Consider the following 25,827-nt stretch of genomic DNA (forward strand, 5'->3'; position numbering starts at 1 on the left):
GACCGTAGAAATTACATTAAAATCTGAAATGGCACCTTCAGAAAAAGCGGCTCTTGTGGTTGAATATTTCGTCATGACCTGGCGATCCAGACTGACTCTGAAGGAATTTGGAACTGTTCAGGGTGGAGTCCTTATTAATAGAGGCAGCAGAATAATGAAGTTCAAATTGCTCATCCCCATCAGAAGGGTTAAAATTTTTCACCTTGGTCCCAAAACTGCTCTTGGGGCAGTCCCACACGGAACCAGTTACAGTTCCGAATCTACAAGGTGGACTAGATCCAGCTATCTGCCGGTACCAGGATTTTGCTGTCCTATTTGATTCTCAGACTCATGTGGAGTCTGTTGATGGAAAAGGCAGAAAGAGTGGTCCATAGACTTCCTCTTTCTCTTAACTACAGACCACTGACCTCTGAGGCTATTATTCCATTCAGCTCCTGCAAACGTGGGAATTCAGTTTCCCGAGGTCTGAAAGGAGTGCAGCAAGGGGAAAGAAAACAGAGAGGTTTCTGCTGTAGGTCATTGGAGTGAACCTTATAATTCCACGCCCTGTTAATTTTATTTCTGATTCTGAAAAGCATTAATTAATTCTATTGTGGAAAGCTTTTTGTTGGAAGATAGTACTATTTCATGCTGCCTTGAGGTTTTATTCAGGTGCTGGAGTGAAAGCAATTTAAAAGGCAATTGCAATAATGTTTGCTGTCCTAAAATCCTCTTTGTTTGTGGTGGGAAATGAAGCAAATTAATATGAGATTCATGTCCTCGTGATTCTTTTTTGTTTAAAATATTTTCATTTATGTAGACATTCTAAAGTGCTGGTAGTTGCTTTTGTTTGTTTTGTTTATGATGTGCTACAATTTTCCTTAATACACATTTCCTAACCCTTCCTTCATCTATTTGTTATATTTTGCAGGAAGAAGAAATGTTTCGTCCTAATATGTTTTTTCTTCTTTTACTTCCCCCGATTATATTTGAATCAGGGTATTCATTACACAAGGTGAGGTGCTGTATATCCTATTCAATGGGTTTGTGCTACTGAGTAAATTTTCTGATGTGCTACTATGGGTTGAGTGACAGCTTTCTGTCTTCCCATGTTGGCTTCTGAAGTAGGGTTGTCAGTTCTGGGTTGGGACATTCCTGGAGATTTGGGGGTGAAACCTGGGGAGGTCAGGGTTTGGGAGGACTTCAGCGGGAATAACATCATAGAGTTCATCTTCCAAAGCAATCTTTTTTTTCAGGGAATTGATTTCTGTTGTCAAGGGGAGGGGTGGCATGTGAGGGGAGGGAGGGGAGGGAGGGGTGGCATGCAAGGGAGGGAAGGGAGGGGAAGGGGACCCGGCATCTGAACATGGCCCACCCACCCTAACGGAGGGAGGGGAGGGGTGGCATGCAATGGAAGGGGTGGGAGGGAGGGGTGGCACAGGCTCCCTAGAGAGATCAGGACTTAGTGAGCTTCCGCAGGCCCTGCAAAGTGGACTTGTTCCGCCAGGCATTTGGCCAGCTGGGCTGAGTGTGGTTACATCGTCCCGACCTCCTTTGGGCTTGGGGTGGGGGTGGGATTTTATCGCCATCCAAACTATTGTTGATCTTACTCTGGTTTTAGATTATTTTGTCTGATTTTAATAACAATGATTCTAGGAAATTGACTATTGTTTTATTATGTTGTAAGCTGCCCTGAGCCCTTCGGGGGAGGGCAGCCAATAAGTTGAAAATATAGAAAGAAAGAAAGAAAGAAAGAAAGAAAGAAAGAAAGAAAGAAAGAAAGATTGGTTGTAATTCCAGGAGATCTCCACATTCCAGGAGGGAATTGGCAGCCTTAACCTTAAGGCTCGTTAAGTGAACTGTGCATGAGGTAGCAGAGAGGGTTTTCCATTATTCTTCTCACAGTCCACCATGTATGTTGTTCCCTAGGATTCCCTTGGATTAGTAGCTTTTGGAGTTGTGCAGGGGCTATAGTGTGGCAGATGATACAGCAAATATAACTTTGCAATTTGTGTGGTTAATGGCTGTGCGGAATCTGTCTGACAGTGTTGGATCCAGGCTCCTGCTAACAGAATGGATCCAGGAAAGCAAATATGATACCCAAAATGCCAGGGTCTGCTACTTTTAGAGTGGGGGAATTGGCAGGGACAGACCAGATTTAATGAGAGGTCAGATAACTATATGAGATCTTTTCCACCAATGTTTACCAAGTTAATTTCTCTGAGAAATTCGCAGGAATCAGGAGCAAAAGTTTAACAGTGTTATTAGGATAAAACAAAATAAAAAATACAAGCACACAAATAATTAAAGCATGCAGAGAATTCACAACGTCCTAAGATGTAGTTAGTGTTGAGGGTATTAATCTGGGATAGAGTGAGATTTTCAGGGAATAAAGGCGATAATTACCTGATCTAGAAGCGGAAATAGTCTGGTGACCTGTGTTGAGCTCTGATAGAGGTGTGGTAGAAAGCAGCTCTGGGATCAGTATTAACCAGACAGAGAGATGCCCAGGAAAATACTGAACACCTTGTGCCAGGTGGACAGGCTAGTTTTAGGGAGAAATGGATCCTTGGGCTATGCTAAGTGATCCCATCTTCCCAAGACAAAGGCGATTCATGTTCTCTAGGAGAGAACCAGAGAGAGTACTTAGACTTAATGATCCAAACCCAGTGAGTTCTTGGGGTGGAACTGATACAATTACAGTTCTGGAACAGTGCCAATGCAAATGAAGGTGGTCTTTGGGGAGGATAGTCAGGAAGCTAGAAGATGGGATTAGTACTTCGGAGAATGGCTGGCAAGAACTCTTGAAATCATTTTAGCATACTCTTTGTTTCATGGGAAGAGGTAAGCTGTGGTCAAGGTGGGAATTTGTTTTCCCAAGCTAGAGGCGTTGTCTCTTCCTAATTACTTCAAGAAAATGTGCGGCAGCTATTTGCAAGTAAATATTTTGCAGGTGAACTTCACCCAGACAGATTTTTTTCCCTAGTGGTAACTCTGAGCTGATTCAGGGATGGCGTCCCTCTTGGCACTGTATCACTAGGCCACCTCTGAGGTTAGCAGAAGAGGTAGGGATGCTGCTCTTCTAAAACCAGACCTTCCCCACCCACCACGGGCCTGTCTGGTAACAGATCTTTCTCATCTTCTCTTTTCCCATCAGATTACAATTAAAAAATAATAAAAAAATAAAGCAATGCTATCAATACAATAAAAAACTAGAAATACAGTGAACCTATCTAGAACACTTTCACAGATATTGAAGCCACATCACTGTAAAATGCTTTTCGGAACAATTCTGTTATTTATGGTATGTTGGAAGGAAAAAATGGCTTAGAGAAGAACCAGTGTGGTTACAGCAAGATTAGATCTTAATACTATGGAGCACAGGTGTCAAACTCGCTGCTACAGTTCCCATCATCCCCTGCCATCATCATGATGGGAACTGTAGTCCATAACATCTGGAGGACCATGGGTTTGACGCCTATGCTATGAAGGCTTACTGTTTGCATTAGCGTATAACAGCCTTATGCTTGATCATACATCTCAAAAGAACCAGAGGGACATCTTGTTCCATCTTTCTGTGCCTGACTACCCTCTTACCAATGGCAGCAGATCAGTCCCCTTCCTATGTACACCACACTTTCTCCAACTAGGGACTGGGGGATCTTGCTGGTTCCAGATCTAAAGTCAAGTTTTATCGTGGGCCCAGACGTCATGTGTAGTCGGATCTTCCATGAGAAGAAGTATTGTAACAAAAAGTAGTCTTAAAAACAAAAGGTGGATTTTCTTAAGGCAGCTCAGGGACGGATATGGGGGTATGATTTTATCTTAACTCCATCTGCACTTTTCATTCCAAGATTAATATTGGTTAGAGTCAATAGTTTTACTTGTACAGCAAATCTTACCAGTTAATACTGAGCTGAGTAAGAACGTGACACTTCATAAGTACGCCAGAAAGTGGATTAGTATGATGTGCTTTTAATTAATGGCAGTAAAATAATCTATATGGAATGAAGCAGACAAACTAATTCCAGGGAGTGGGGGCGGGACATGATAATGTGTCACTTGGAAAACAAAATATGCAATGCCAGTGATTTCAGAAGAGCTGAGCCGTGCTGTTGTAAGAGTGGAGAATTAAATGATTACAGGGAAGGAGTTCTGAGGCCAGGCTGCCCAGCTGAGTGTCACGAAAGGTTCTCACTATTTTTTAGTGTGGGAGAAGCATGTGCCTCATTTCTGTTCAGATGTTTCCCAACCGCCACATAAATGTTTCATCTGCTAATTATGTTAATCTGAATGGTGAGATGCTGAGGTTGCTCTTGTCTTGTCAGGTAGATAGGGAAGGCAGAAGACCCAAACAGCAGATCTTTATACAGAAACTTCCCTCCGGTCATCATAGAGTACTGTGCCAGATTGACCAATGGTGTGACTTGACAGCATGCAATTTCAGTTATTCATATGAAAGCAAGCAGGAAAGGGAGGGGAGACCCACAACGCCAAGGCGAAAAGCCACCCCCTTTATTTCTGGAAAAATAAATGGCAATTTGTGGAGAAACTGAAATATATGCAATAGTTCCTTACCAAACCTCAACTTATTTTGCTGCTTTTAACAACATACAGTGAATCATTTATAACTTAGCATAAGATACTCAAATGATACCAGTGTCTTTTTAGTTGAACATTTCAGAGCATAAATGTGCTGGTTTTCCCATAAGAATAATTGCACAAATACCTTGTACTAGTGAGGGCAAATGAGTTGGAGATTGCTGGATTTCAAATACCTGAGTGCATACCTCTTAGTTTTTGCCATATGAGAAGCTGGAAGAAATAAAATGTGAAAATACACAGTTTTATGTTATTTATTTATTTCATTAGATTTCATAGACCGCCTCAACCCCCGAGGGCTCTAGGCGGTTCACAACACAAAAACAAAAAACAATCAATAAATTACTTAATTTTCCTCTAAAAACGTTAAAATCAGTATGCAGCATAACAATCCATATTGGCGGCACCCAGTCTTAAGGCTGGGAGGGACTGGCAACACCTTAGATGGAACTAATATAGGGCACAGCCAGAGAAGATACTATGGCAGGGCCTCACAAGGGGGCAGCCAATCCGTGCAAGCCAGCCTCACCAAAAACTCGGTGGAACAGCTCGGTCTTACAAACCCTGCGGAACTCACCAAAATCCCGCAGGGCCTGGACAGCTGGAGGAAGAGCGTTCCACCAGGCAGGGGCCAGGGCTGTAAAGACCCTGGCCCGGGTAGAGGCCAGCCGCATCATTGAAGCCGCATCATTTTGTGTCTGAAAAACTCGATTTGGGTAGTAAAGAAAAGAAATCGTGTTATGTGGTCAAAAGTTCTGATACAGTCACTGAAGTTCTATCACGCTCTTTTAGCGTATTAATTGTGTATAAAATCAGTCACATTTAAGCATAAATGCGTACTTGAAAATGTATTTTATGTGGCTGCAGAATGCGCAGAAGGCATTGTTATCTGACACCTTAGAGTGCCTTACATACAAAATCTTTGTACTACATATTCAGAATAAGTAAAACCTGGTCTTCAAAAGAACCTCACTAATTCTAAAAGAATTTATTTTTCATAGGAAGAGGGGATTTTTTCCAGTTGCTCCCCAAAAATATTCTGTTGTAAATTTTTTTGAAAACAATACTATTCACCCTGATTTTTTTCAGTTTTTTTTCCAGATAAATCTTCAGATAAGTGTATGGAGGAATGAATATTGAAAGAAATGTGTTTGCCCATTGGTGAAAAAAAAATGCATTCTGTAGTTTTCTAATTCAGTTTACTTTGCTATTATTTTTTATGTGTGTTGAGGCTACTCTTCTGCTGAAAACTGGTTCTGGATGATCCAGGCATCCAGTTGTCTTCTGGGTCACATTAAGTTCTGTCTAAACTGAACTTTTCCCCTCATATTTTCAGGGGAATTTCTTTCAGAATATAGGCTCCATCACCCTGTTTTCTGTGATTGGGACAGCAATTTCTGCTTTCATTGTTGGAGGAGGAATATACTTCTTGGGCCAGGTGAGAACTCCTGCATGTATTATATGAAATACTGTCCTCCACCAGAGGGTTGGGTTTGGTCTTCCAAATGCATGTGGGGAGACACTGAAGAACAGAGGAAGCTGTGAATATTTGTGTGGTTAGAATGGTTGGAGGTGACACTTGTGCATGTAGTTGGCTGATCGCCTTCAAGAATCTCCATCAACATTGTGTCAGGCTATACTGGGGACTCGTGTCTTTGGCTATAAGATCTATTATTTAATTATTTTCAAGATGCAAATAGAACCAGCTGCTATTAATAACAACCAGTGAGAATGTCACTCTTGTCAAGTTTGCACGACTATGGGCCGTATTGAAGGACATGGAGGCCGTACGCTGAACCCTTTTCCCAACCTACACCATTCTGTCTCCTCAATTATCATTCAGAAATTGAAGCATATTTTATACCTTTGGGCATTCCCTGCAGCTGAAGCCACACTTTACAGATAGTGTTCTGCTTATTATGGTTGCCAGTATTTTATATTTCCCTACCCAGGAAATACAGTAACTGTTTCCTTCTCTTATGTCACAGAATCTGGCTGTTATGGTCTGAGCTACAGAGTAATTGTAATAAACCCCTGTGTAAGGAGAGGAAAGGTAGAGTTTACACTAAGGAACTCCCAGGTAATTAAGTCACCGCAGCAGAAATCCAGTCTTTGCCAGAGCCAGATTATGAAATGCAATCTAACCTTTTTTCATATTTAGAGGTCCCTCATAGTAGAATCCCCTAAGCTATTTATGAGGCCCCTCATATATTATGAGGCCCTGGTTTATCCTTAAATCTGGACATGATCCTTACCTACAGTAATAATCAATTTTGTTATGTCAAGACATTAGTCTCCTCTAGACATTTATATACACCCCAAAAGTGAGGTTCCAGTTGCATGGATTACAAGGAAATTTTATACAAGGAACCCACCCTACATCATTTTTTTTGTATTGCGCCCACCCTCCCATGGTGTTCCTGAGACCCTTCTGTCCCTCTGCCATGCCTCTTCTTCCCAAGGCCTCGAGCTTCCTACCTGACCAATCTTGCCACCTAGGGCTCTTTTGCTCCCTCCCTCCCTCACCTGATCCTCCTTCTCCCCCTGTCTCTGTTGGACAGACCTGCACACGGCCACCCTTTTGGGCTCTTCTGAAATTAGCTGTGAGTTAACCATGAATTGGTTTTCTTAAACAATTAGACATACCTCCACTTATTTGATTTATCTTTTAATGTGAATTGCCAAAGTGTTTTTGGCAAGTACTTTACTGCTTGCGGTTACTTGAATCTGCCAGGATATTTTACTATTAAAGGCCATTTAAAACTCTTACTAGCTGCCTTTTCTCCTCATCCGTGTTCATCACTACATCCTCTGGCAACAAATTTCATGTTTTAATCGCTATCTGTGTAAAGAAGCGTTTCCTTTTGCCCATCGTGAATCTACTGCCCGTCAGCTTCAATTGGGTGCCCATGTGTTCTAGTACACTATGATAATAAAGGTTTTACTGACTGACTGACTGACTGACTGACTGACTGACAGACTGTTCTAGTATTTTGGGAGAGGAAGAAAAGGTTCTCTTTGTCCATTCTCTCCACCTCATGCATAATTTGGTAAATCCCTTTGTCTCCCCTTAGTTATATCTTTTCTAGACTGAAAAGTCCCAGGCTCATCAGCCTTTCCTCACAGGGAAGGTTCTCCGACCCTCTAATCATCTTCTGTCCTTTTGTCCAACACTGCTCAATTAAACACCCAAAATGTCCTTGATCCGGTAAGAAGTGAAATTGTTACAACCAGTGGTGTTTCTGTCTGAGCTGCTCCCCCAACGATAATGGAATAACCTCAAGTAGGCCCTTTGGCACCCTGTCATGCTGAGGTGGGTTTTTGCTGCCGGTTAGATAGCAGTGTAGGCTAGATAAGTACTGTCTGTCGGCACTCCAACAGTTATCAGTCCTCACACCGGCAAAATAGCCCGCATGCTGTTGGGGTGAAAACAACATTTTCAAAGCGCAGTTGGTAACTGAAACAGATCTTTAGGTGTTTTAGATTGTAACGGCCTATGGTCACGAACATTAAACGTTACACATACAGACAAGTGATCTTTTTAAAAATCCATTCCCTCAGGCTGAAGTCATTTGCAAGCTCAACATGACGGATAGGTAAGTTTTTGCTAAAGTTTGCATTATTTCCTACTTGTGCAAGTTATTTTTTCAGAACACTGCACCAGGTGCAAGGGCTATCTTTCTTGCAGAAATCTCCTGATTAAGCTGGATTTGAGTCTAGGGAAGCACCAGCCCAGCCAGTATCATCCCTGGTTAATTTTGATGCCAGGTCAACAGGTGACTGTGACCTAATGTGACCAAAGAAGAAATCATTGCCGGAGCAGGCAGGGGATCGGGGTGATCCTGAGCCCTTCCTCCAGTTTCTTAACTGTGTCAAGTCTTGGACCAATAATCAATAAGCGGACTCTGGATACAGGATCAGAAGTCTTTATTGAGTTGGCATCAAGTATTCAGACTTCAGAAAGCCAGTTCTGGTGATCCTGGCTTTTACAGTCATATTTATTCCCCTTTGACTCCCCTGGATTCCCCCCCCCCCTTTCCCATAGAATGTGCGAAAGACTTTGTCTTTGAGGTATGAAAGACTTTGTTTTTGAAGACAAGTATCCCAAGGACAGTATCCCAAGTATCCCAAGGACAGAACAGCGCCCGTGGCCTCCACACTGTTCCCCCCTCCCCTCTGGAGTAACATGCAGGGTCAGCCTAGTTATCTACATTACCAAGCTCATAGAAACAGAAATTAGGCCCATTAACGTGTGACAGGTGTGGATACATAGAAGGTCACCCCCATCCCAGTGGAATCAATTCCCTTAGATCAGGTGTGCATCCTGATGCCTCTTTGTTTGCTGGCAGGAAGGGGCAGGTACCACTCCCGGCACTGTGGTTATGAGCGCCCCAGTTACATCTGCACCATCCTGTTTTGAATTTCTGATGTATTAATTGAAATGTGTGCTTTGACTTGCTAGATGATTGTTAGCAGACTGTTCTAGACAGCTTAGGGGTGCTGTATACTTGGGGTGGGCTAGTAAATTTTATAGTGGGCGCACACTTGCAAAACTACAACAACTCATGCTGGTTATGGGAACTCTGAAACACCAATGCGGTCTGAAAGCAGAGTTAAACATAAAGCATTTTCCAACACAAGTGATGCAACTGGGGGTCTAATGCACTGAAGCATATAGGACTAGGCCGGAACTGGATAGAATCTTTTCAGGTTTTTCATAGTGTGTCAGATGGTGTCAACTTCAGGATTAAAGATTTTAAACATAGTTTAATACTGGACCAAATGCCAATAACACTCTGGCTGATTATGGACGGGGGAGCTCACTTCCTCTCTGCCCTGCTTCGGCATCAGGTGTGTGCCTGAAGTGCTCCTGTTTTCCGCGGGGAAAGCCTAGAGCAAGAGCAGAAGGCGTGCGGCAACTTCCTTGTACATTGGTTCAAGAAATTTTGCTGTGGCACCTGTAACCTTTTGTCTGAATTAGCTGATGTGGTGGACGGTAATGCAAAGCATTCCTTCCCCCAAGAATCTCCATCTGTTTGTTTCAAGGTTGCTGACTGGCACACATTTATTATTTCAGAAGGGATGCTAACATGTGTTATTTTATTTGACTACAGCTTTGCCTTTGGCTCCCTGATATCTGCTGTTGACCCAGTAGCCACAATTGCTATCTTTAACGCTCTTAACGTGGATCCTGTTCTTAACATGTTGGTCTTCGGGGAAAGTATTCTCAATGATGCGGTCTCAATTGTCCTGACAAAGTAAGCACGCTCAGTTATATTTTGAATTCTGCTGTTATTCAGTCAAATATCTGCCTAAATCACAGATGATATGTTTTTGATGGATTCATCCAGATATCTTCAAGTGTGCACCAAGGGTGTTTGGAGAAAGAAATGAAGAATAGGAGTTCATTTGCACTTATAGAAGCCTCCCAGGTAGATGTGAGATTTGGAGTGCTTGGTGTTAAATGAGAACATGGATGTAGCTGGCGTTTCAGAAACCTGGTGGGGTGGGGAAAATCAGTGAGATGTGACTCCCCCTGAATATAAGCTAGAGTGGAAAGAAGGGAAAGGACCTGTCTGGGTAGAGCAGCTGTATATGTCAGAGAGAATGCCCCCCCCCTCTCAGAAACTAAGAGGAACATTATTGTTGAAGGCTTTCACGGCCGGATTCAACTGGTTGTTGTGGGTTTTCTGGGCTGTGTGGCTGGAAAACCGAAAAAAGATCCAGCAGACCACGGCCACGCAGCCTGGAAACCCCGCAACAACCAATAAGAGGAAAAGATTCCCCGCGGAATGCAAACACCAGGCCTGAAAATTAACACTGATGTCTAATTGTCTAATCTGAAATTTTAAGAGTGATCTTGACACGGAGAAAAAAAAAATTAGGAAGGCAGCCAGAGGAGAAAGTTGTGTAATGATGTGTCTGCAGGGCATGAACTAGAGATCAAACATCTGCTACCATAAATTATTGTGCCTTGTAAAAGTTGGCCATGTAGCCAACTGGAAGGAAGGCAGACTTCCCTTTATGATTTTATTGGTTTGTCTTAGTGGTTTCTAGAAAGGGAGCGGATACGTTCTCCAGATAATCAGGTTCAACACTTTATGCATGGAATGTTGCCCAGAATATGCAACTATGTGTGAATGTGTTTGGTTTCTATACATGTCAAAAGGTTTTGCTTGGTGCAGAATTTCTAGTGCATCCCGGGTTGGTTATAATGGAATAGAGTTTGGCCTTGCTAATAAACAGGGTGCTGCCTTGATTCCCTTGCTACAGTGGAATTATGTTCTGTTAGTTCGTCTGCTGTTGTGAATGGCAACACTATATCCTAGGGGGAAAGACCTTATCTGGCTCTTCTGGGCAGCCGCATTCAGGAGCCAAGCACTCAGCGACAGTGTCACAGCCAGCGGTGAAGCTCCCAGGGGGCGGGGGGGCGCGACGCACCGGATTCACGGATTTGGGTCATGTGGGGGGGCGCAAAATCCCCCAGCCCCTCCCTTGCCCCCCCACGGTGCCCCCCCACATTTACTTTAGAAAACCAAGCAGGCCTTCCTGTTCTCCAGCCTGCTCGGTTTTCTAAAGGGAGTGGGAGTGGGGGGAAGCCAGAGTGCACACTGGGCACACTCTGGCCCCGCTACTCCTCTGGTCACAGCTGTGCCAAGCTGCCACCCCCAGAGAGGCTTCCTGACACCTCTGAGAAACCTCAATGGGCCACAGTGGACTTATACCAGCCAAAAGGTTGGCTTAAGGGTGGGGTGCGGCCCACCAGCATAACCCTGGGAAAGGCCAGGAGGGAAGCTGACTAATGCCTGCCCCTACTACGCCGGTGCTGGGGTGGTGTATCAGGGCTGCATTCCACACCGTGGGTGTGGTTGTGGAGTAAGTGCCCTGGGGAGGGCAAATCCATGAATGCTTTGGCTGCCAGAGCCAGAAGCTGATTTTGGGAGCCCCCCTTTTGGACGGGGCTCCAAGTATGCTGATGGTGAGGAGCAGGTTCTGTGCTTATCAATCCGAAGATTTCATTCCTTGAGTTTTGTGCTTTCTAGGGTATGGCCCTACCTCCACCTTTTTGCCGTCTGTGTTCTTTAGTGCATGGATGATCAGAAGAAAGAGCACATCAGTTTTGTGTGACTGTATTGGGGTGGGCAGGAGGTCTCCCCATAGCACCTTTGCTCCTCACCCTCACGAATGTTTATCATTATCATCGCCCTGTTAGAGGGACTGTCCGTGTTTCGCTGCAGCGGGCATCTTACTTATACCAGTACAAAGAGAGCATCAAATAAGAGGAGGTTTCCAGATTTTTTTTAGTAGAGCTATGTGTCCCCTTTGGGGGATTGCACCAGCACTGGATTTAATGTCTTTTGATTTGTAGGACAGTGAATGCATTTTAAAAGCAGTTTCAGCAAAGAAATGTAGGTTGTTAAGATTTTTTAAAAAACCAAATGGCATGGTGCTTGCCAATCTCAGATTCAAATGTGTAACTATCTGGCCTTGGTTTTCTTTTCTTTTCTTTAAAATTGTTCTCAGCACCGCAGAAGGGTTGACAAGAGAACACACATCAGATGTAAGTGGATGGCAAACCTTTCTTCAGGCGCTGGGATATTTTCTGAAGATGTTCTTTGGTTCTGCGGCTCTGGGGACTCTGACGGGCCTTATTTCTGCATTAATATCCTTTGCTTTTGGGGAGGGAGGGTGGCATTGTATAGCCCCGTGGTGGCGAACCTATGGCACGCGTGCCAGAGCCCTCTTTGTGGGCATGTGTGCCGTTGCCCCAGTTTGGGCACTTGGCAGTGGCATAGCACCAAGGGGACGAAGGGTGCACAACACACTGGGTATGCGCCCCTGTGGGGGCGAGGCAAGAGCGTTCTGGGGGCATGGGGGGGTGTTCCAGGGCAGGGTGGGGGAAAAGAGGGGCGTGGCAGGGGCGCAGGGCACATGTGTGCCCCAGGCACGGTTTCCCCTTGCTCCGCCCCTGGCACTCGATCTCTAAAAGGTTCGCCATCACTGGTATAGCCCAATCCCATCAGATCTCAGCAGCTAAGCAGGGTTGCTTTTTACATGGGAGACCACCAAGGAAGACTCTGCAGAAGAAGGCAACGGCAAGCTACCTCTGCTTCTCACTTGCCTTGGAAGCCCCTTGCCGGGGTTGCCGTAAGTCATCTGTGACATGACAGCTCTTGACACACTTACGTCCTTTGTTTATAGGTTGCATGATGCAAGTGCCTAAATTAGGAAGTGTTTACATTTTTGCAATGACTCCCCAGTGCTTTCCTTCAAGAGATTACCCGTTTTCCCGAAAATAAGACATCCCCTGAAAATAAGACGTAGTCGAGGTTTTGCTGAAGTGCTAAATATAAAGCATCCCTTAAAAGTAAGACGTGGGAAAGTTTTTGTTTGGAAGCATGCCTGTCGGACAGAATACCAGAGCATGTAGCTGTGGAGCGGAAAAATAAGACATCCCCTGAAAATAAGACATAGTGCATCTTTGGGAGCAAAAATTAATATAAGACACTGTCTTATTTTCGGGGAAACACGGTATTTTTAAACCAAGACCTTTTTCCCGGCAATCTGTTTCCTTTCTTGAGCTGCAGTGCTAGTGGAGCTCTGTAAAAACTTTGCAGTTGGGTATGGCTCCCATTAAAGCACACATTACTGTATAATAGCCCGTCTTTGCATGATGATAGGGACTTATGAAATATGCTGGGGGTTTTTTTTTGCTGCGGTTGTAACCGACTAATGCCCTGTCTAGGGTGGAGTTTTTTTGTTAGCATGCGCTGCAGTTTTTTTAATGTATAAAGCATTAATTAAAAATTAGGGGAACACCACCCCCTCCCCGCCCAACTCAAGGGCGGGATGTAAATCCAACAAAATAATAAATAAAAATAAATAAGAAAAAGAAAAGGGTATGCTGGGTTACTGCTTTGAGTGGCAGCCGCATGATCCATGCAAAATCCAATTTCAGCCTATGCCAAGAGAACGCTATACATGTAAAGGAAACACCATCATTGCTTTAGGAAGCTGCTTTTCTGCTTACCGCTTAAAGATCTTTCCTTTCGTCCTCCCTCAGTGTGTGACTCCCATTTCTTCTTACTTCTTTCATCTTCAAGTGGTTGGCCAGAACTGAGCCAGTTTTCTTGTTTAACTCTTCTTTGGCTGGATTTAAATCCTCTGGTCCCTTTCTCAGTCTCGAGGCCTTTCTTTGATTTGATATCCCAGCTGAAGAATTGTTCATTCGTGTATTTTCAGATTGTACAGAGTTGCTTCCGCTCTGGTCTTTTCCGCCTTCTCTTCTACTCGTGCCAGTAGGACAGTACTCATTTTGTTGACATCGCATCATAAAATCAGGAAGTGTGGGTGGCATGTGATTTAATAGGTAAGCATTTGGGAAAGGAATTGGCAAAAAAATAGTTACGCCAACTTCCACACACTGCCTTTATCCCTAATGCAGTACTGTATAGGGCAGTGGTGGCCAACCTATGGCACTCCAGATGTTCATGGACTCCAATTCCCATCAGCCCCTTCCAGCATGGCCAATTGTAGTCCATGAACGTCTGGAGTGCCATAGGTTCGCCACCACATGCATAGGGCTTCTGTTCAGTTTTTGCAGGTTCATCTAAGCTGGTGGGGATTGACTTTTCTGTGATTTGACATCTCTTCATTGTTTCTAGAAGGAATAAGAGAAGGGCAGGCAGACACGCGGCGTCCCCTCCTAGTTTTCCATTTAAAAAGTGGCTCTTTATTTGGAAGTATTTTGAAGCACTGAAGCAAAGGCAGATTTTGTTGGTTGTTCACTTTGAATTTTTGGTTTCTTATCCTTGAGGAATGTTGAATTCTGTTTCTTAGGCCCCTTCTGCACATGCAGAATAATGCACTTTCAATGCACTTTGCTGGATTTTACTGTGTGGAATAGCAACATCCACTTATAAACAATTGGGAAAGTGAATTGGAAGTGCATTATTAAAAGGGGCTTGGACAGATTTATGGAGGAGAAGTCGATCTTTGGCTACCAATCTTGATCCTCCTTGATCTGAGATTGCAAATGCCTTAGCAGACCAGGTGCTCGGGAGCAGCAGCTGCTGCAGCAGCAGAAGGCCATTGCTTTCAGATCCTGCATGTGAGCTCCCAAAGGCATTTGGTGGGCCGCTGTGAGTAGCAGTGTGCTGGACTAGATGGACTCTGGTCTGATCCAGCAGGCTCTTTCTTATGTTCTTATTCTACATGTGTGGAAGGGACCGTAGTCTGTCTGATCACCCAACTTTTAGCAAGATCATCCACTAAATTTTTTGATAAATGGCACATGGAGACTAATTTTCTGGATCCTTCAGTATTTTTCGCACAGTGAATGCACCCCTTTGAGATTAACTTCTTAACGTTTTAGCAGATGGTTTGGAGAAGATGTTTGCAGTGAGTGTTGCAACCAAGATATAATTCAGTTGCGTTAAGATGGAAAGGGGTCAGGGTGTGGAATCCTGGGCAGTGTTGCCTGCCTTTGAGAATCTCTGTCACCAGGAAGCCAGACGGAGCAATTATGCAGTTTTCTTCTAAATGCAAAAAATATTTAGCAAAAGATATAGATGTAATCTAAGTTCTTGTTAGTATTTCCGCATTGCTGTGCATTATTTTTATTTTAATGAGAATTTAACATGCCTTTTGCCCTACAGCATTTGTGGGAGACGTGGCTCATAATCGATGTAATCTTTTAGTTCACATGCTACAAAATCACCCATTTGAAGAGAGGCTATGATGGTAAAATTCTTGGGTCCTACCAAGGGATTTGTAATTTATTTATTTCATATCTCTAGTTCGCATCAGTGCTGGAGATGGGTCTGAATTACTCCTTTTTTATTTTGGAAGGGGCAGGGGCCATTGCATCTTTACCTCAGTGCCCTTGACTACCAAACTTTACCAAATGAAGCTTTCCTAAATACTCCATTTTATGGCTGCTACAGTTGGTAGAATTGAACTCTCTACCAAATCCAAAATCATCATCTCTCCCCCCGCTATTTTTGCTTTCACATACAGTCTGAAGAAGAGGTTCCCATGAAATCCAGGACCCATTTTGGCCCTAATAAACAACGCCCTCACTGTTGTTTGTTTAAAAATTTTGTTAATGGTTTTTCGTGTCATGAAGAAAATGGCATTGTGATGGCTGATTCTGTCTGGTGAGTCATTTATGCACAAAACGGCTGCTTGGAGCAGCTGTGGTCGGGATTGGATTTCAAGCGGCATCCACGCCACTTGGTGTTCGTTTGAAGTAGGCCTAGGAGAAGAAAAACACAAACAGTGGAAGCCAAAAGTTTTATAACCAATTTGGATACGAAATGCAGTATGTGTGTGTGTGAAGTGCTGGCAAGTCACAGCTGACATACGGCACTCCCATAGGGTTTTCAAGTCAAGAAACAAACAGAGAAGGTTTGCTGATGCCTTCTTCTTTGTGGTGACCCTGGAATTCCGGGTGGCCTTCCATCTAAATACTAACCAGGGCCGACCGTCATTTTCTTTTGAAATCTGAAGATGGGGCTCGTCAGGGCTATCCAGGTCAGGGTATAATGGGGGCATGCAATGTCCTGTCATGGAAATGCTACCTAATCCTTTCTGCGCATTTAGAGAGTGAATTCATTACCAATGTTTTCTGGGATCTAATAGCTGAAACATTACTCGACCCAGGGCTGAAGGTAGTCTTATGTGCCCTTTCTGTACCCTCGCCCCCAAGATTGCCATCTTAGAAAGAAGGCACGTGCCAAGCCGGTTTGAGCCACAACATCTCTCATGCCGAAACTATTTGGCAGCCATGCTAGAGTGTCTTTTGTTCGTATTAAAGGAGGTTTCCATCATTAAGTATCCCCAGTTTGTGGATCTGTGCTCTCACTTTCATGAGAAACGGCACCCTCATGAGACCACAAAAGAGCTGAACTACTACATTGTACGCCGCTAATGAGATGGACTTAAAATGCTCGCTTGTTTTTGTGAGTCCTTGAGAAAAATGAATATGTAGAGTCACGTCTGCTGAGAGCTGTGCCTGACGAAGGACAAATACAGGAATGAAGCCAAACACCTTTTTTGTTCAATCTTGTCAGATTCTCCACCCCCCCACCCCCGACAGAAGGTTAATCCAGGATGCTTTGGGCATATAAACAAAATCAAAATGATACCTTTCTTCTGCAGAGTTCAATCAAAGGAGGATTTACTGCTGGTGCTTTTTTTAAAAAAAAGAACTGATATTGCTTTTTTATCTGAGAAGTAGACTGGGATAACAGACTAGCTCAGTGACTCGGGATCACTGACAGAAACCCTGAACATTAGCAGTTGAGTGTACTGCCTTGGGAAGTTAGTGTGTGCTCTGAGTCACAATAAAAATTACGTTGTAATAAATTTGTTAGTCTTCAAGAGGCTTCGGATATCGTCAGACTAGCATTAAAGCCCATTTCAAACTGTAATGAAATTAGCTGTCTCGGAGTGTGTGCATGGCGGACAGGCGGAGAGTGGGCAGGTGAGAAAATCAGAAGCACTCTGTACTCCGTATCTTGCCTGTGGATGAATAAGGCTTATAGGTCACAGACTCTTGAGTCATTATTCACTTGTTTGGATTTTTGTACTCTGCTTTTTTCTCCGATAGCGACTCAAATGCGGTTTCCCTTTCCTCCATTTTGTACTCACAACAAAAGCCCTGTCTGATAAGTTTGACCGAGAGAGAGAGTCTAAGGTAACCAAGCAAGTTTCCATGGCAGAGTGGGGATTCAAATCTCGACTTTTGAGATGCTAGTCAAACACCCTCTCTAGTACAATACACCGGGACCGCTGTGTCATCTCATTCTGCCCCAATGACGAGCTACAAGTGGCTTTGTACACTGTTTTTTACAATTGTTTTTCTTCTTTTGCCTTATCTGTATTTTGCTTAACCATTTGATATTGACGTGTTAAAGCACATCGATTTGCGGAAAACTCCCTCCCTGGAGTTTGGAATGATGATCATCTTTGCTTATCTTCCGTATGGACTTTCGGAAGGCATCTCTCTCTCAGGTAAGAATCAGTCCAAGGTAAAGCCGAGTCGGTTTGTATTCTTGCCGCAGCTCTTCAACATTCCAGCCTCTTGGCCTGTTTCTTCCCTGTGACCTTCTGCAAGCGCTGTAGCTCTCCTGCATCCTAATGTTTGCACTACACAATTTTCTCCGACTGTAAAGCCTTTACAGAATAAGCAAGGCTGCTAGTGGCTCTCTCATCTCCATGACGCTCAACCGAGAAAGCCTTTTGAAAGTTGCTTGGGTTGTGGCAGGTTTCATGAGGAAGGGAGATCAGCATCTGTGGGACAGGCACGTTCAGGCTCATGCTCTAACCCTGCCCACAGTTTCAAGGTAGACAATAACATCCAACCCAGGTCAGGACTGAGTTTATCTGTAAGTGTTATTTCTCTGCAGCTGCCTTCAGCCTCAAATTGAAAGAAGGAATGGATAGCAGTGTGTTGTCAAAGGCTTTCATGGCTGGGCTCAACTGGTTGTTGTGGGCTTTCCGGGCTGTGTGGCTGTTGTCTGGTAGATCTTGTTCCTAACTTTTCGCCTGCACCTGTGGCTGGCATCTTCAGAGGTGTATCACCTGAAGATGCCAGCCACAGATGCAGGCGAAAAGTTAGGAACAAGAGCCACACAGCCCGGAAAGCCCACAACAACCAATGGATAGCAGGTTCGCTGAAACCACAGCTATGGATAATCCTGGCCAACACTGGGCCTGGTGTTAGTTTTTACCCATGGAGAGCATTTCCAGTAGAGAAGTGAACGTCTGCTCAGTCCATTTCAGCACATAATTATCTGAAAACATCTGAACAGAATGTGTTACGTCCTTGTCTTGATTCACAGAACATGTAGAAAAGCAGTGTTCTTGGTGAGTCGTGTGCACATTGGAAGAGAAGAAAGGCATGTGTCAATTATGAAGGACCGAAAGTTGCTTTTTAGCTCAGCACTGGCCCTTTCCCGTCTCATACGTGACCCGCTGGTGTAACGTGAATGATCTGTGATTAAAACAAATCACAGTTTATCATGACCTCCAAGGGCAATTACAATCACTGCAGCTCTGACCACTTCAGTAAAGTGCTTCTTGTGAATCTGTATGAGATTTTGCCACAGTGAGAGATGGAACTCAAATTGTGGAAGTATCAATCCTTAGGAGCTGAAAAATTGTCCCCTTTTCCTTCTCCGGACACTTACAGAATGTCTGCAACTTGTCACAAATAGGAATCTTTTCAAACAGAGGCCCCTTCCGCACATGCAGAATAATGCACTTTCAGTTCACTTTCACAATTGTTTGCAAGTGGATTTTGCTATTCCGCACTGTTGTAAAGTGCATTGAAAATGGATTGAAAGTGCATTATTCTGTATGTGCAGAAGGGGCCTGAGAGTCTGTCTCTCATTAGTCCCAAGTGTCATTGCTTGAAATCCAGTTTACTTTGCATTTCTCAGGGGTTTGCATTCTCTCACTTCCTGGTTACTAACCACAGCTGCTCAGGGGTGTGAATCACATTTGGGTCCAGGCAGAATCCAACAGAAAGTGGCTCATTTTGATGGCCTGTTCCAGGAAGGGCAGGAACCCCTTGTGTGTTTGGACACAGAAATTAGAACGGGTTTTCAAGCTCCCCTCTTGCCCTCGAAACATCTTTGAGAAACAGATTTTTGTCCTTTTGTAAACACTTGCACTTGTGCGGAAAGCTGCAAAACTATGGAACTAGTCATAATTAGAGCACTTGGAGCATGTTCACTGATTTAATAAAGGCGATGAGGAGTTAGGAATTGCTTTGTAAAAATGGTAATGTTACATAACTGCACATTTTAAAAAAAAAAGCAGCCAAAGGTTTGTGACATTTTTGAGGGCTGCTGAGCCTGTCGGTTAGTATCAGATCAGTGTTTGTTTTCAGATTATGCAAATGGATGACCATTTCCCCTTATTCTTTGTGTCACGTAGGAATGTTTTCCTGCTTGCCACAGAGCAACTTTTTCCCTCAGAATGAATATATCCACAGGGCTTGGCAAAAGGCAGAGGAGATCAGAGCTCACTCAGGCGTGATCTTGCTGCACGCAGTCATTTCAGGGTTGAAATAGCTTGGTCCCTTTCCTACAGTTCTGTGTTGTGCTACATGGAGAGCTCGGACCAGTGGATTTGCACCTGAAGTCTTTGTAGCCTGCTGAAACAGCAACCCGCCTCCCAGTCTGCATTTTGAAATGAAGCGTAAGCCAATGGCCAGCGGGTACAGAGAATTCACAAAGAGCCGTTTTAATTTTTACTGTTTTTGAGAAAGAAAACTGAAATTAACTTCCTTCAAAAGCAGATAGCTAAACCGTGGGATCTTTTTTTGGGATGAGATTCTGTAACAAGAGAAGAGGGCAGCTTTTCCTCCTCGTACGATGATCTCATGCACATCTGTCTGTCCTGTCCCCTTCCATTCCAGTTGAGTAGAACTGATGGCATCTCCATGTTGCCAGATCTTATTAAAATTTCTTTTTGGTTTGGACTGAACAGGACATTCAATTGCCTATTGCACAGGTGTCAAACGTGCGGCCCTCCAGATGTTATGGACTACAGTTCTCATCATCCCCTGCCAGCATAATGCTGGCAGGGGGTGATGGGAACTGTAGTCCATAACATATGGAGGGCCGCGCTTTTGACACCTATGGCTATTGGTAACCATGTTCTTCCAGTGGCTGTCATTCATATGACTGTTATTTATGTAGCTACTTATTGTGCCTTATTTTTTGTGATTCATCTTGGGTAGGGTTGGGCAGTTAATGATCCAGAGGCCTGTTCCCACCAACCATGGGATTGTATTAGTTGTCTTCAAATTTTTTTTTAAAAGGATGCTGTATGGTTTCCGAGCGGTATGGCCGTGTTCTGATAGCATTTTCTCCTGACGTTTCGCCTGCATCTGTGGCTGGCATCTCAGGATCTGAAGATGCCAGCCACAGATGCAGGTGAAATGTCAGGAGAAAATGCTACCAGAACGCAGCCATACAGCCCAAAAACCACACAGCACCCCAGTGATTCCGGCTATAAAAGCCTTCGACAATGCATTTTCAAAAAAGTTGTGACTCTCTGCCTGTCCCTATGACAGAGCTGCAGTGCAGCTTATAATGTAGCTTGCCAACCTAGCTCATGTGAAGGAGTAGGGAATCAAACCCGGTTCTCCAGATTAGAATCCACCTGCTCTTGACCACACTACACCACTCTGGCAGGTAAAAAAAACCCCAAACCCTCCTTTTCTTACCTGTATTTTTGCTGGGTAAGTCACCACCAGCAAAGTTCCTGGGCTAGAAAGCCTGAAGAAGCTGACTAAAGTTGGTTCTACCCCAGGAATGCCCCCATCAGCGCTGGCGTGGGCTCCTGCAACAGAGGAGTGCCAGCGCAGCAGCTGCAATGGCACCTGTGCAACACCAGGCGGTGTGGCTCCCTGGTACCAGTGTAAGTTGCCACCATGGCAGCATAAGTGCTACTTATGCCACATGGACTGGCAGTGATGCTGGCACCAGGGTCACGCTGGTTTCCCTAACCCTTCCCATGGATTGCAATTTTCCAAGACCTACCCAGATATTGCCTCAGCCTTACAAAGTAGGCTAGTGTTATTTATCCTCAAATTACACATTACCCGGGGGGGGGGGGGGGGTGGGATGATAGGAGCTTGAGAGAGAAGCTAGTTTAACATCCGACAGTGAAGAAGAAGAGTTTGGATTTATATCCCCCTTCCTCTCCTGCAGGAGACTCAAAGGGGCTGACAATCTCCTTGCCCTTCCCCCCTCACAACAAACACCCTGTGAGGTGGGTGGGGCTGAGAGAGCTCCGAGAAGCTGTGACTAGCCCAAGATCACCCAGCTGGCGTGTGTGGGAGTGTACAGGCTAATCTGAATTCCCCAGATAAGCCTCCACAACTCAAGCAGCAGAGCTGGGAATCAAACCCAGTTCCTCCAGATTAGAATGCACTACGCCATCGCTGCTCCATCTGATGTTCTGGAACAGCAGCGTACAGACCCTGTTCTCAACTGGTATAACAAACCTTGTTCAGGATTGCTCTGTTGGTATAAGGCCATTGAAGGCTGTATTATGCCTGGGGCCATGTATGGATGCCACAGTCACATCCACAGGGCCGCTGTTGTGGGTCTTTGCAGTGGCAATGGCAAGGTACGGGTCTGTGCCTAACCACATCCTAAAGACTTCAGGGTGCTTATTTTCCTAAAAAGACCTTCTTTATGCTCTTCATGCAGGGTCCCCTAAGAACCAATTTTTTTGGGGGGGGGGACTCTGTATGGCCTCAGCAGTCAGGAGGAGGGAATCAGTGGAGATCGCTGCCACCTCTTAAGAGCACTTAAAGACATTTATGTTTTCTTAACTGTATTGATTGGACTCGGTCTGCTGATTCCTTCAGAAAGGTTCACCTAACTCGCCTCGCCAACTTCACTGCAGCATTCACAACTGCATGGCTGGGCGTGACAAGAAGGCACCTCCTTTGTGGCCGGGGCAGCATCTGAAGGGCACCTCTGCTTGTTGCTTCGTCAGGCATCTGAAATGGTTTGCAAATGAGAACATTGCAGAGAATGAAAAGAAACCCACTTTGGCGTGACTGCAATTCAGCGCGGGTTGCTATGCCGTAATCTATTTCGGATGCAGCTGTCGATGCTGAATCTAGTCGTCCCGGAGAAATCATTTTTCCCCCGCTATTAAATTCCAAATTCTGATCTCTGTTCCTATGATGCAGTCTTGTCTTCCTGCAATCAGGTCACAGCCCAGCTGGAAGCATAGACAATCCTTTTTTTTCCAGCTTAGAATGGCTTTCGGTCATTTATCTGATATTTTCCAGTTAAAGGCAGGGACAGGTGGACTGGATTGAACTTGCCGTACAATGAGTCACTCTCTGGCAGCCTGGTGTAAAACTGCGCATGAATTTCAATGCAAATGCGACACACCTGCGTAATAGAGAGCCGCTCCCCATTCATGTTATTGTCAGGGACAAATACAGACTTGGATCCCCAGTGAGCACGTAAAGCTGTCCCCAAATTTGAAGTGAATAGGTAAAGTCTTGCATTTGCAGGAGCTTCCTGTCCTTATGAAGGGCTGAAGCTGTTGCATTTTTGTATATTGTATTGTATATTTAATTTATATATCGCCCTCCCCCGAAAGTCTCAGGGCAGTGTATGACAAGAATAACAATATCAGCAGTCATAACATACACATCAGTTAAGCATCGTCAATCAGCAATCTCAATTAAGCATAACATTATGAATAGCAAGACATCAGGAAAAACAATATAATCAGCCATTAGCAATAATCATAACATTACACATTATAAAAATATCATAAGCACTCTGTCATGAAATGGAAAACATCAGTAAACATATAATGTAACAATGTAAACAGTACACCTAGCAAAGAATATCAATAGACGACACATACCAGCATAAGAATATCATTAACAAAGACATTACCAAATTATGTAGGGTGGTGAGAACCACAAAGGATTGCGAAGAGCTCCAAGCAGACCTTGATAAATTAGGTGAGTGGGCTAAGAAATGGTGAATGCAGTTCAATGTAGCAAAATGTAAAGTGATGCACACAGGGGCAAAAAATCCAAACTTCACATACATGCTACAGGGGTCAGTGCTATCAGTCACAGACCAGGAAAGGGATTTGGGCGTCTTAGTTCCATGGGAATGTCAACTCAGTGCATGGCAGCTGTGAAAAAGGCAAATTCTATGCTGGGGATAATTAGGAAAGGAGTTGATAATAAAACTGCAAGGATTGTCATGCCCTTATATAAAGCCGTGGTGCAACCGCACTTGGAGTACTGTGTTCAGTTCTGGTCGCCACATCTCAAAAAAGGATATCGAAGAGATAGAAAAAGTGCAGAGAAGGGCAACGAGGATGATTGAAGGATTGGAGCACCTTCCTTATGAGGAGAGGCTGCAGCGTTTGGGACTCTTTAGTTTGGAGAGGAGACGTCTGAGGGGGGATATGATTGAAGTCTATAAAATTATGCATGGGATAGAAAATGTTGACTGAGAGATTTTTTTCTCTCTTTCTCACAATACTAGAACCAGGGGGCATCCATTGAAAATGCTGGGGGGGGGGGGGGGGAGAATTAGGACTAATAAAAGGAAACACTTCTTCACGCAACGTGTGATTGGCGTTTGGAATATGCTGCCACAGGAGGTGGTTATGGCCACTAACCTGGATAGCTTTAAAAAGGGCTTGGACAGATTTATGGAGGAGAAGTCGATCTATGGCTACCAATCTTGATCCTCCTTGATCTGAGATTGCAAATGCCTTAGCAGACCAGGTGCTCAGGAGCAGCAGCAGCAGAAGGCCATTGCTTTCACATCCTGCACGTGAGCTCCCAAAGGCACCTGGTGGGCCATTGCGAGTAGCAGAATGCTGGACTAGATGGACTCTGGTCTGATCCAGCTGGCTTGTTCTTATGTTCTTATGTTCTTATGACATAAGTGTGTCCAATCACACTTGGCCAATAAAGATTCTATTCTATTCTATTCTATTCTATTCTATTCTATTCTATTCTAATCCTAACCTAACAAATAATCCAAGTGGGCATAGATGGCAACTTCCTCTTCTATAGCAAAGACTGCAGAATATAGCAACCTAGTGTTAAGCAGCTAAGCAGTTCATAAACACGATAGGGTAATAACCAAGCCTAGTGCTAACCTAAAATACAGCAACCATTAAGCCTAATTACAAAACTCACTACCTATAACACTAACTCTCAAACACTAATGCTATAAACCACAGGAAATATTACAACATTAGTACCTAACAAACGAACAATTAACCTAGTCAATGTCTCCAACAGTTGTTAACACACACATACACACACAGAGTCAGCACACTCAATGGTAGTAGCTCTGGACCCTGTTTTCAGTCTGGTATGGCATTCCATGGGAGGGGGGGGCGCTGCTGCCATCGCCATGTTCTTTTGGTTTGTGTTGTGAAGGACTCGATTTTGACCTTGGGTCATCCTTTGCGGATTGAATCAGGTGGTTAGCACTGCAATTGTAAGCAGAGTTATTTATTTTGTTATATTTATATCCCTCCCACTCCTGGCCAAGGCCGGGCTCCGGGTGGCAAACAATAAAATTAAAATCATATAAACACATACAACATTCAAATCAGCTATAACATTTAAAACCGACCATTTACGATAGCTCCTGTACAATAAAGCCCCAGCCTAAAAGATCAATCCACTCCTCCTCCTGACATAAATCAATCTCTTTTTATCATGAGGGGGAAATGGGAGAGGTGTGCCATTTGGCAATAAGCCAGTCAGGGCGGCCGGTTTATGGAAATATTGTGGACTCATGGAAAGCCTGAACCAAAAACTCGGTCAGTCATCTCCATCTTGCCCGCTCTGAACTCACAGACTTCAAGACACCTGGTAAGACACCCCTGATAGCCCATCAGATTCATGTCCCAGTAATAATGCAATCAGCTGCCTGATAACTCCGTCTGGATCAGTCTCATCAGAGCTTGGAAGCTAAACAGGGTCTGCCGTAGTGAGTACTTTGATAGGAGACCACCACGGAAGGAATGGATTGCTCCACAGAGGGCGGCAACGGCAAACCACCCCTGCTCATCTCTTTCCTTGAAAGCCCCAAGGTCCTGGGGTTGCCATGTATCAGTTGGACCTGTTGATAATACAGCCCCTCAAACTGAGTCAGTTGCAGGGGAATCGCTCCTCGATTTTCCTTTCCCTGTTCCATAGCAGAGATGTCAGTTTCGCTCACGAGAAATACCCGTAAAATGATGCATAGATCTGCAAAGCATTACTTGTCTGACGGTGGCATTATTTTTCCAGGTATCATGGCCATCTTGTTCTCCGGCATCGTGATGTCTCACTACACTCACCACAATCTTTCCCCAGTGACGCAGATCCTGATGCAGCAGACTTTGAGAACTGTCGCCTTCATGTGTGGTACGTGGCGGAATTCTCTCGGTTCCGGTCCTCAACTTCTTCCAAGTTGTTCATGTTCCCTGCATGTTAGACGCTGTGGTATAGTGATTAGAGTGCCGGATTAAGGCTGGGGAGACCCAGGGTGAGGTGTCAGTCAGGAATCTCACCTAGAATCATTCAGTCTCTGTGAGCATTGGACAGAATGGGGGAGGTGAGAATTGTGCACTCTGACCTCATATTTATTTATTTGATTTATTGATTTATACCCCCCCTCCCCTTCCTTTCCCAAGATTGACTCAGGGTGTCTTACAGAAACAGAT

The 25,827-nt window shown here is 44.3% G+C and overlaps 1 protein-coding gene across 1 annotated transcript in view; it reads left to right on the plus strand.

Moving 5' to 3' along the window:
* Window positions 1-25,827, plus strand: part of SLC9A8 (solute carrier family 9 member A8) — a 79,197-nt gene that overhangs the window by 38,242 nt on the left and 15,128 nt on the right. The window contains exons 5-11 of the mRNA XM_048498379.1: window positions 911-994; window positions 5,918-6,019; window positions 8,143-8,177; window positions 9,696-9,839; window positions 12,106-12,244; window positions 17,493-17,598; window positions 25,412-25,528. Of these exons, the coding sequence (XP_048354336.1) occupies window positions 911-994; window positions 5,918-6,019; window positions 8,143-8,177; window positions 9,696-9,839; window positions 12,106-12,244; window positions 17,493-17,598; window positions 25,412-25,528 (727 nt within the window). The remainder of the gene's footprint in view (window positions 1-910; window positions 995-5,917; window positions 6,020-8,142; window positions 8,178-9,695; window positions 9,840-12,105; window positions 12,245-17,492; window positions 17,599-25,411; window positions 25,529-25,827) is intronic.

This window comes from Sphaerodactylus townsendi, linkage group LG05 (genome assembly GCF_021028975.2).
Source record: "Sphaerodactylus townsendi isolate TG3544 linkage group LG05, MPM_Stown_v2.3, whole genome shotgun sequence".
NCBI lineage: Eukaryota > Metazoa > Chordata > Lepidosauria > Squamata > Sphaerodactylidae > Sphaerodactylus > Sphaerodactylus townsendi.